Source organism: Henckelia pumila, chromosome 3 (genome assembly GCF_033568475.1).
Source record: "Henckelia pumila isolate YLH828 chromosome 3, ASM3356847v2, whole genome shotgun sequence".
NCBI lineage: Eukaryota > Viridiplantae > Streptophyta > Magnoliopsida > Lamiales > Gesneriaceae > Henckelia > Henckelia pumila.
In genome coordinates, this window is record NC_133122.1 from 60087305 (window position 1) to 60099577 (window position 12273).

At 35.2% G+C, this 12273-nt stretch overlaps 3 protein-coding genes across 3 annotated transcripts; 2 read left to right on the top strand and 1 right to left on the bottom strand.

The window, feature by feature from the left end:
- On the top strand, positions 1–1180 carry LOC140892110 (glutathione S-transferase-like). Its single transcript, XM_073300858.1, has 3 exons — positions 1–222; positions 325–373; positions 529–1180. The coding sequence occupies exons 1-3, from the start codon at positions 76–78 to the stop codon at positions 972–974; spliced, it is 642 nt and encodes a 213-aa protein (XP_073156959.1). The 5' UTR covers positions 1–75; the 3' UTR covers positions 975–1180.
- Positions 1181–2827: 1647 nt separating this feature from the next.
- Positions 2828–4219, top strand: LOC140893093 (uncharacterized). Its single transcript, XM_073302162.1, has 3 exons — positions 2828–2967; positions 3074–3149; positions 3275–4219. Exons 1-3 carry the CDS (start codon positions 2911–2913, stop codon positions 4078–4080), a joined length of 939 nt encoding a protein of 312 aa, XP_073158263.1. The 5' UTR covers positions 2828–2910; the 3' UTR covers positions 4081–4219.
- Positions 4220–6898: 2679 nt separating this feature from the next.
- LOC140891828 (putative indole-3-acetic acid-amido synthetase GH3.9) lies at positions 6899–10298 on the bottom strand. The gene is made up of 4 exons (XM_073300487.1): positions 9868–10298; positions 9677–9778; positions 8199–9028; positions 6899–8000 (listed from the first exon to the last, which is right to left on the bottom strand). Exons 1-4 carry the CDS (start codon positions 10164–10166, stop codon positions 7420–7422), a joined length of 1812 nt encoding a protein of 603 aa, XP_073156588.1. The 5' UTR covers positions 10167–10298; the 3' UTR covers positions 6899–7419.
- Between the last annotated feature and the right edge of the window lie 1975 nt (positions 10299–12273).

The following is a 12273-nucleotide window of genomic DNA, read 5'->3' on the forward strand; positions in this document are numbered from 1 at the left end:
CCAAGTCAAACTGTCAAGATAAATTTTCTGCAAGCTCCTTCGTCTGGAAGTACGTACGTAGGAGCTAGCATATCCATGGCGATCAAGCTCTATGGCCACCCTTTTTCTCCTGCCGCACAAAGAGTCCGAGCCTGCCTGGAAGAGAAAGAGCTCCAGTACGAATTCGAATTCGTGGATTTATCTTCGGGCCAGCACAAGAAGGAGCCTTTCATATCACTCAACGTAGGGACACCAGCTATACTCTGTTCCTCTGTTTGATTTCATTTTTTCTTTGGTGCATCTGTGCTTAAATATCCCAGTTTTTGTGGGTTCTTCTTGATTCAGCCCTTTGGGGTTGTGCCAGCCCTTCAAGACGGAGATCTCACTCTATTTGGTATGTTAATGTCCCCTTTCTTTATATATACCTTAAAGATTCTCGTTTTGAAAGAAGGCCACCTTCCCATTTTCGGGGGAAAAAAAGAAGTAAGTTTTGTTTCTAGCCATTCTTACGTACCTTATTCTTTTTGAACATGAAATATATTATATTAGAATCAAGGGCAGTGACCCAATACATAGCGCACAACTACGCTGATAAGGGAACTCCACTTGTACCCAAGGATCCCAAGAAAATGGCAGTAGTCACAGTGTGGCTCGAAGTCGAATCCCAGTCATTCGATGCCGCCGCATCGAAAATATCATTCGAACTCGTGGTGAAGCCCATGCTAGGCATGCCCGTGGATGAAAGTGTCGTGGCAGCTCATGAAGAAAAGCTAGCCTCTGTTCTCGACATATACGAGTCGCGTTTGTGTGAATCGAAATACATCGGAGGAGATGCTTATAGCTTGGCCGATCTGCATCATCTCCCAGTCGTTAACAGCTTGTTCCGCACCAAGATCAAGGCCCTGTTCGAGGCTAGGCCGCATGTGAGTGCTTGGTGTGAGGATATCTTAGGCCGGCCTGCGTGGCAGAAGGTTGTAGCGACAATGAAGCATTGATGATCTTCTTCCATGTCTCGTGACAAGCTAGCTCACCGTGTTCATGTTTGTATCCCTTAAGTTTTCCAATATGTTTTTGGTGTCTTTTAACGTTTGTTAATGGACTCTTATAATTATGATGTGCTCGGCTTGTTTGATGTTGTGTTGATGCTGTTGCATTTCTGCCTGTTGGAATTTGATTTCCAATTAATAAAGAATGGTCTTAACCGCTATTTTGGTGTGTACGACGTAAACCTAACCTCCGCCTCGATAATACGCAAACATGACAGATAAAACTATGTTGACAGATAATAAGCTATTTTGTTTTTTCACTTGAGAAAAGTATTATTATTAGCTTTCAAGAAGAAAAAAAATGTTATTTTTAATTTAAAAAAATCACATAACATCGTAAATTAAAAGCAAATTGAGCCATTTTATTTGTACAAAAAGCAGCCAATTGGTTAGGTATGGACTATGGAGATATTGCTTTGTTTGATTATTATTAATTACAACATTATGAGATCGGGTTATCGGGTTTCTTTCGGTAAAAGGGTGATTTCCTTCACTTCTCTGCATTTCTTTTTTATATGTTATATTATAAAATTCACGTATTTTCCAATTATTTTTTTATAATTTTGGTAATTTATTTTACAATTTTAGCAATTATTAAATTTTTTTTATAGGAATACGTACTTACGTGATATTAGATAACATCATGTGTCAACGCAACATATATATTTCACGCATAAAAATAAAAGCTATAGTTTCCAAACACAATGAACAAATTAAAACTTAAATTTTATCATATTGATGATAAAAATTACAAAGAGACAAAAATAAATAACCAAAATTTCAATCTATCTCATTTAATAAATGGCGATGACCATGTAATTACTAAAGAAATGACACATTTGAACTTCGCCTAAATATTTTCCGTGACAAACACGATAGCAATAATTTATGACACATTTAATTAGATGATACATATATCTTCTCTTTCTCAAACTTTAAGATTGCCTTTAAAGTAAAATTATATACTTTTGAAACATTTGATTATTCTAATGTCCAAATACTTTTGTATCGTTGTGTTTGCCACTATTTTACATGATAATGATAGTAATACAATTCAAATATTTTAAATCATACAATAATAAAAAAAATCATATTCCAATCATCCTAACATAAACAATTATTACACTTCTATACACATTGGTTATGACAAATGAAAGTATGAAACTTGTTAATTTGCTTCATTTCATAATTTATATATCCGAAACTACACTAGCCACCTTGCATTAACAATTAATATTTGATAACTTGCATTAAAATTGGGAAAAGGAGAATTTGTGTGCTTGGTCACTGTCAACTAAAAGTGGTCACTACACAAATTTTGATCATTTTTTTCTTTATAAAAAAAAGTAAAAAAGTTTCCTTCAAAAAAAAAAAGTAAAAAAGCTCAGTTAAAAAAAAGAAAAAAAAGAAAAAAAAAAAGACATATACACTATTGTCCCAGCTGGAAGCCATTGTAAATGCAGTGTAAGTGAATAAAGTAAGAAAAGAAAATTTTGTTTACTCATTTCAAGTGCGAGGACACGAAAAAATAAAGAGTAAAATCAACAAAAAAAAAAAGCCAAAATCATAATTTGGTTCATCGATATGGCTTTGATGAATGACATGTAATATCTATAAAGCATGGCCTTTTGCTTGTGCTTCTGAAGTGGCTTCCACAGCTTAGAGCTAGCTAGAGGGCAAATCAGTCTTTGTCATTCTTTGCTTCTGCTTTATTTATTTATTTATTTATTTATTTATTTACTATATATGAGATGGTGATTATATATAGAGAGTACTTTAAATTTATCACCATCCCACCATTGAAGCTAGCTAGCATAACACACACCACAAGAGACTTAAATTTTGTTCTTCTTCCGCTCTATACTCTACTTTTACGCACAGGAGAATGGAAAAGGCATCTGCGGGTGGCGATCAAACGTCGTCGGAAAACCTCAAATACAAGGTCGTTGTTTATATTGATCATCTGTATTCATTATGGCAATTTGCAATATATATATATATATATATATATATTTGTTTATATATATACTTAATAACATAATATGCAGACATGGGCTTTGAGAGTGTCTATCCACTGTGAAGGCTGCAAGAAAAAAGTAAAGAAAGTCCTTCAAAATATTGAAGGTTGGTGTGTGATGCATCAGTGTGTTTCTTTATATTACGTGGTTAATTCATTTAAAAAATGCTTTAATATAATTAATGCGTAGATTAAGCTATATTAAGTTTTTTATTACTTCCTTTTTCCTCAGGTGTGTATAAGATTGATATTGACTCCATACAACAAAGAGTTTTAGTAACAGGGAATGTGGATTCTGAAGCACTGATCAAGAAACTTGTTAAGTCTGGGAAACCTGCAGAGATTTGGCCTGGAGAACCTCATGATAAAGAAGGGAAGAAGCCGGAAAAGTCGAAGAAAAGTAAGAGCAAAAAGGACTCTAAAGACTGTAAAGATAGTGAAACTAGCAATGATCAGAAAAAACCAGCCAAGAAAGATGAAATAAGTCCTACTAAAGATAATGGACATGCAAAAGATCAGGATGATGACACTTCTGCTGATGATTGTGCACCGGTGGCCGAGGAAAATGGCAGCAGCAAACCGGAATTGTCAGTTCCGGCAGGTGCCGGCGGAGGCAAGAAGAAGAAGAAGAAAGGGAAAAAGGGGAACAACCAATCAACCAATGGAGGGGATGACAATGGTGGCAGCATTGTAGCCGCACCAGCAAGTGGTCGAACTCCTCCTCCGGCAGCTGGATTGATCCCCGAACCGCCCAATGATCCGATGAACCTGAGGCCTTCTTGTCAGCAAATGTTCTCATTTCCACAGCATTCCTATATTGCTGCTCCAGAATATGGGATGAGTTACAATACTTCACAACCTGCAGGTGTCACAAGTTCCACTTCATATTATGCCATGCCTTTCCCCATGCATTCTTATGCATACTCGAACCCTTACTACTATGCCCCGCCTCCTCCGCGGTCTGATGCAACGATGGATGTTAACGGTCTGGATGATCATTACAACGACGACGACGCATTTGGATGTTCTGTAATGTGACACTTATATGTTCTTGTGGGAAATTAATCCCAATGTGCATGCCATGCATTATGCTTGCTGTGAGTAGGCAATTTAATGTAACATTAGATTGTGAACTATTTTAATTGTGTAATAGATTATAGAATAGAAAGATAAATAAGATCCTAGAGAGTACGTAATTGCATTATATTGAATAACATGCATTAACATGATATTAGTTTTATGTAATCTGCTGCATGTCTTGTTCTTATTCCGGTTGGACCCACATTTGTAATTAGGTTTTGCCATCGATCAATATAATTAGGTAAGTATATATGAACAAGGTAAAACCTAACATGGAAAAAATGAGGATGCATGATATATTATTACTGCCAGTTAAAAAATAAATCAATATAATTTCAAATTTTATGTATACATTTTTCTAAAAACAATTCAAATTTGCATAATTTGAAAATTTTCTTAAATTTAAATTGTTGCTTTTCCGGCGAAAACAGGCCAATGAACATCACACGTTGCTGTGTCGCCATGATCTGCAGTATATTTTACCCAATTAATTCCATCACTACTAGAATCTTTCCGTAATTTAATTTGTTATAATAATAATAATAATAATAATAATAATAACAATAATAGATTAGCTTAGAATTAATAAAGTGACTCTTTTATTTTGTCAACTATACAATTTCCAATTGTGAATTTTTTTTGACATCCTAGGTAATATCGAACAATAAAATACGTCGAGTATTTATTTTTTTTCCAGAGTTTCATGACTATTCTGTATAAATCAACTGGTTCATTGATTTCAAGTCTTTTGGTTTACAAATTAAATGACATATATATATATATATATATACTTGCATGTCATTTGTATGTATGTATATACACGTATATATATGGCCTATAATACTTTTTTTTGCTATGCCCATGTGTGTAAAAGTAGAGTTTTGTTAATGAAAGTGAATCATCTGACAAACCATATGATGAAAGAAGGGTGCATGGTTTTCCTTTTGGAAAAGAGATGATCCGTTTAATTTGTTTGGTAAAACACTTCATTTTAATGCATTGCTTTAGTCACGTTAAGTGGTAAAAGAATGCGATGGTAGACATATACTTTATGTTCAAATAAAGTTTGTGTGGCCAATTTAAACTAAAATTTAATTAATTTGGTCATGCAATTCTTGAATGGCTTACATGGAAGCCAGAGTTGTTATTAATGTTGAGATATTGAGGATCTTGCTTTTATAAGGTGGGAGGTTGCTAATAAAACTATGTGCTTCTCAACATTTAGTTTTCACGCAAAATTTCGATTTTATTGCACAAATTTTGATATATCTTATAACTACTACCTACACAAGTGAGATTTGAACCTCAGATCACCCAAGTTTGAATCCGCACCTTTGTCATAAGGCTAAGAGATAGTTTGCGGAGTTTAAATCTTTTGAGTCATGAACAGACTTGGCTGTGCCATTTTTCTTTTGAGAAAAAATTATCTGTACACAATAGGCAAGACAAGGAAAAGGGAAAATATATATAAAGGTGAAAAAAGAAAATCAGATGAGCTCTCTTTCTGGAAAAAATATTCCCCACATTCCTTTATATTATATAGTGCAACTCCAATTTGTCCTTCAATTCTTTTTGGATACTTTAATTTTAACAAAGTTACCCTCTTTTAAACAACAAATACACTTCCAGCTTCGGAAAAGTTAAAGGTTGAACCCAACCTTATTCAGACAACCTGAAATGAAGAGACTTGTTTTTTTCGAATATTTAATTTGGAAACAAGATAAATATATTCTTTTGTCAATTTCATAATTATGTGCACAATTTTCATATATAATGTGGTTCGATCAAATTCATTTTCATGACAATTACCAAAATTCTCTGGAGGATATGATTCCGTTGTTCTCCAAACAATGCTCTTTAATTTCATGATACGCATCTACTAAGAACAATTTTGTCCACAATGTATGCAAATCTCAAAGATAAGTCACCACAATATAGTTGATTAATCTGTCAACGTAGCACAGAATCGTTTGACTTCTAGGATGAGATGAAGAAGATTAACATAATGTGATTATGTCTTGAAAGATTATAAGTATAACATAACTATTTTTAAATTTTAATTATTGTAAGGCATGACCATACACGAAATGATACATTAATGATAAAGGATATTGAATCTCGTACCCTTCCGGTTAATTAAGAATTCAAGATTAGGCAATTGTGTAGACAATATTTAATAGCTATTAATTAATATATACCCGAGTTTCATGGTCAAGTGAGATTTAATTACCTTCATAATTATTTAGAAAAAACTGTAATTTTGATCCTTTATGTTTGTCACTTTGCGATTTCGGTCCTTTATGTTTTCATATTTCAGTTTTAGTCCTGTACATTTCAATTTTTAGCAATTTCAGTTTTTTTTATTCGAAAATACTTACGTGACACTATACACGTCAGTTTCACTTTCACATCGGCATTGCATCATCGCCACATCAGCGTCACATCAGAAAAAAGACTAAAATTACTAAAAAATAAAAATAACGAACTATACTTTTGTTATCAATTGTATTAATATTGCATCATATATGATATATAATCTGACCTAATTATCATATATCCCGGACATGGGAATTATTCCACCAATCCATTCACGCACAAATTGCAAAGAATATGCCTATACACTAAACTTGGCCAAAGGCCATCTCCATAGTCCATATTCACCACTCCACTATCTCAGCATTCCCCCATTTCTATCAACCTTTGATTCCTCTTTTTTTCTTTATAATACTACTATAAATTTTCACCAAGGCTACGTTACTTGAAGCTGCAATCGATATATATTTTTATTTTCTACTAAGAAGTCTCGAACATGAAGTCTCCATCGAACTCCGGTGGTCGAAATTTGCAGCAAAAACCGGAGCACGAAATGGGAAAAAAGTTGGTGCAAAAATGTGAGAACTCAGATCATGTATATGGTACTGATCAGAAACGAAGCAAAAGATGTCGCGTAGAAGATCCCATGAGACTTATAATGTTCTTGAGTTCTTGGAGCCACACTTGAATTCTTGTATCTACTAAAGTACAGTATCGATTGTCAAAATATCATTTTGATTATCAAAAATTAATTACAAGAACTGTGCATGAGCTTGAATATATAGTATAGTGCCTTTGACTTCAACTATGTTGTCTGTCTTTCACTTGGATTAATTTTCTTGTATTTAGGGGGACTTATATATATATATGATTCCTGTATTTGATATGGCATGAAGCACGAGCAATAAAACTGATACAATAAACACATTGGCTCATTAGTACTCATAACAATCTTGGGACGACTTAACTTGTATCCCTCCAAAATCAAGCACTCCAAGTAGGATCCCTAGGACTAAAATAACAAGCAGTCACATTTCCATTAAGCAGATTCAAAGCAGCCTTGGATTTCACACACCTCGGTGTTTTGTACTGATTTATCGACGCCCCGCCCTGTGTGATAAACAAGTCCATCAGCTTCTCGAAGGATCCCCTCTTCACCACCCTGATCTCCAACGGCCCCACCGACTTGTCGTTCGTCCTGCACCGGCGGTACACGTAGTCCAGCCCCTCCTCCACCGCAATGCAGCATTCTTCCAGTACTTGTGCGTTCAGGCGCGGCGCGTCCGCGTGGATCAGGGTGTCGTTGATCTCCCAGTAGATGACGTAGTGGCCGGGGACGGAGGAGGCCGTGTCCGCGTAGCTGGTGTACTCGAGGAGGAGCGCGTGGCGGGGCTCCAGTAGGCTCTTGGCGGCCGCGGTTATGCTGCGGTGGAGGTCCTCCTCGTTGGTCTTGTCGTTGTCGATGCTGAGGACCACGTTGCGGCGGCAGATGAATCGGAAGGAGGGAGCTTTGTTGTGGAATCCGGTGACTTGGAGTACGTCGCCTATGCGGTAACGGTTTAATCCTGCAAGAAATCACAATTAGAATCGGTTGATTATCAACATTTCGGTAGTATGTATTTGAGAGAAATTTTAGAAAGCAGTGCTCGGTTGAGAAGTTATCTTCATGTCTTAAACTTCTTTTTTGTAAGGACTCGCATCAAAATATATAATATACAAGTTAATTATGAATTTTATAAATAAAATATAAAAGAAAAGGTGACCTGAAAATGTAGTAACGACGAGTTCATAGTAACACCCAAGTTTGACATTCACCAACTCCACGAGTCTGCTTGGAGCCACCCTTATTTCATCATCTTCAAAATCCACTGAAAATGTCCCGTTTTCTCCTAATGGTATGAACTCAAAGTATCCCATATTTGGCAACAACGTGAAAGAGACTTCCCTATGATCGCACAATGGCCTCAAATTCACCCCGAAATAGCACTCCGACGATGCATACATCGTACATATCAACGGTAGCTTCTCATCGCTGTAGTATCTCAACGCCGGGACATACTGCGACATCGACCCCGTCACCACGGCCTCGATGAACTTCGCGTTAGGCCACAGACGACATATTATCCCCATCCACGAATCCGTCTCGCCGCATATCTGCTCGATATCGTCTGCCAGATCAGGATGGGGCCCATCTAAGACACCCGACATGGCGTACCGGCATTCGGGTTCGTCGATGGTGGCACCGAGTTTCCCGGTGCGGATGTCGCGGCAGAAATCACGCCAGTGGTGTTCCAGGAAGGAGATGGCTCGGAGGAGGGCGGAGGCGAAGACAGCGCCGAGGCGGAGGACTTGGCGGCGGTGTATTAGCCCGGCGAGTAACTGACAGTACATGCTTTGGTCGCTGTCGTAGCAGAGAATGGTGGCGTTGGGGCTTGTGAAATCGTTGAAAATGTCTTGAGGTCGGTGCTGGAAGTGGCGGCTCCGATAGTAGCTGGTTAGCACGGTGCGAGCCGGCAAGCCGCAGGGAGTTGAGGTCTCGGCTTTCACGAAGTAGAGGTACATGGCTTTGCCCTCGTCCAAACCCAATACGTACCTGTTTCCAAAAACATGCATGCATGCTGATAAGGAGACATTAATTTTATGCTACAGCGGGAGGGAGAAACATTTTTTATATTTTTATTTTACGAGATCATGATGAGTCGATCAATTCATTTGAAAATTGAAATCATCCTGTACAAGCACACGGCCGGAGAGTTTTCAAAGAAAATACAAAGCAACGACGATAAACATTGTTTTAAGGTAAAAATCGAAATTTGACTCTATGATTTGGTCTATCCATATATAAATAGACCTTTAATCCTCTAAATAATCAAAATGTATTTATTTTTCCACATTTGGTTCAATTTTTGCCAAATTGCTAATGTATGGGCTGAAATTGATAATTCCTGTAAAAACAGAGTTAAGTGTAAAAAAAAAAAAACCTAATTAACTATATAGATAAGACTAAAACTTGATTATTTGGAGAACCAAATTTATAATGCATATATTGACGACCCTACGAGTTCAATTTATTATATATTATAATTTTTATACTTTTGAAAAGACATGATATGAATCAGCGACGTATTTAAATATTATTAGATATACATACACGTACACATGCACTAATTAATTAAGTTACGTGACATAATATGTTCATGAAAAGAAGTAACAAAAGGTAAACCATCGCATTCCTCTTAACTGGTTGATTAAAGGCGTGATGAGATTATACAAAAACGTCCGACGATCAAGGTCCCCAGCGATCGACGGCATCAACCTCGGTTCTCCCTCAGACGTACCCGAGCTGCAAATTTACGTGCAAAAATCCATCAATTAATACTAAAAACTACCAGTATATATTTTTCCTTTCATTTAATGCATGAAAAAACTTGCCTGCACAACAATTCTGTGATGGTGTGGCCAGTAATAAGACTCGAATCTTCTCCATTCGCAATCCTTATAATGTAAGGCCTAATATCCTTGTACGTGATAATGGGCACATTTTTCTTGAACTGGGATACAATCTTTGTGGAGGACGAATCGCCCATATATTTGTTCAGATACTCGGTATCCCGATTTTGTTCCAAGATTTTTTCCAGTATTTCTTCTTGGACTTCATCTGCATTTGATGTTAGTCTTTCAAGCTCCTTCAATGCTTCCTCACCTTTGTACTCCAATTTCTCTCCCTCCATCTCGATTAAATAGAACACTAATTGATACGTTGAGCTAGCAAGGGAAAATTTTTAGTATATGAATTAATGTTCGGGGGATTTTTCTAAATAACATACATTTTACTCTCTAAATGGTTTTGTTTCTTCTGAGGATTTAATATATACATGCTGGTCTATATATAAAGAGCTAGCCAATATTGTATATATGGCATGTGACATTGTAATATATGCACAGTGAATTAATCTTTTTGTGAAATGATCGCTAGCTAGGTTCCTCGACCACGTCAGTATATTGTCGTGTAATAGGTACGAGAGTATCATTCCACTATTCAACATCATATTATCATCCAACACGACATCAGATATTATTGATATGTCGTTTGATATTTTTTATACGGAATAGGATATCGTTGGTACTAATAATAAGACCAAACTTTGATGATCGACTTGCTTAATTAAAACCCTTTCAATTTGTTTTCCCAACATAAATATTGATGATTATTTTATATAGCTTCTCATTAGATAAAAAAAAAATTGTTTTTTTGGTCCTGTATATTTGTTACTTTGCGATTTCGATCCTTTACATTTTCAGATTTCAGTTTTAGTCCGCTATCTTTATTTTTTTGATAATTTTAGTCATTTTTCCGATGTGGCGCTGATGTGGCACCAATGCAGTGCTGATGTGGAGCTGACGTGTACAGTGTCACGTCATCATTTTCGAAGAAAAAAGATCGAAATTGCCAAAAATCGAAACATGAAAGACTAAATCTGAAATATGAAAATATTGAGTACCAAAATCACAAAATGACAAAAATACAGGATCAAAATTACAATTTTTCCTTAAATAAATAATCAGCATATATATAAATTCCAGCCACATTAATTTATAAACTATTCTTTTTTTTTTTCTTGTTCCAAAGTGAATCTGACGTAAGAAAAAGCGATGATCTTTTCACAAATTTCCACTGTTTTATATATCCTTCTAATCGGCATTACGGCAGACAGCACCTGGTTCATGTTGACTAAGAGACTAACTCATATGTCCTTTTAATCGTACAAAGGAATACAATCCAGAAATTGATACGCGTGCCTGTTTAAGAAAAAACCAGCTTTCTCATATCAAATATATGTTTTTAAAAAAAATTATGTTTAATATTGTAAGAGTTAAATTACAAATTGCATATTTCATTTATAAAGTTCGGAAAATATTCTCTACAACACATTCTCTCGGATTTTTTTATAAGATTGTCGTGTACGTGTTCAAATGGTGTGACATATTTGTAATTATGACGTGACAACCGATTATTAGTATAACAGATAGATAATTTATCAGCAATTTAGATATCAGTCCCTAAACCCAAACACAATTTCATCCTCAGTCCCTTGTCAGAAAAATATAGTTTAAACTCCCTGGGTCCACATAATTTTTTTGATAAAATTCGGTACAAAACGTTAAAAATATGGTACAAATACACGATATTTGAGTATCAACTGTGGTAGATCTGGTACAAATATATTATTTTTGAGTACTAAGAAAATATTGATATTAATGACACATTTATCTTATTTTGATGGAAATCGGTACAAAACATTGAAAATATGATATTAATATATGATTTTTGAGTACCAAATGTGTTAGATCTGGTACAAATTTATTATTTTTGAGTATTCAAACATATATTGCAAGTTAATTTTAATAAAGATGATACGAATTACTCTCAAAATCTTATTTTTATACCTGGTCTTGAATAATTAGTTCTTCAATATCATGTATTCGTACCATATTTTTATTATTTTGTACCGACTTTGTATGATTTTTTTAGTATTCAAACATATATTAAAGTTCATATTAGTAATGATGTTCAGATTTTATACTCAAAATCTTATTTTTTGTACTCGATATTGAACAATTAGTGCTCGAATATCATGCATTCGTACCATATTTTCAATGTTTTGTACCGATTTTCATCCGAAAAAAAAATGTGGGCCCAAGGAGTTTAAACAAATTTTTTACTGACAAGGGACTGAAAACATATATATGTTTGGATTTAGGGACTGATTTCTAATTCACCCATAATTTATCCAAAATATTATAATATACTATTTTTTTTCTCATAAAGTTCACGGT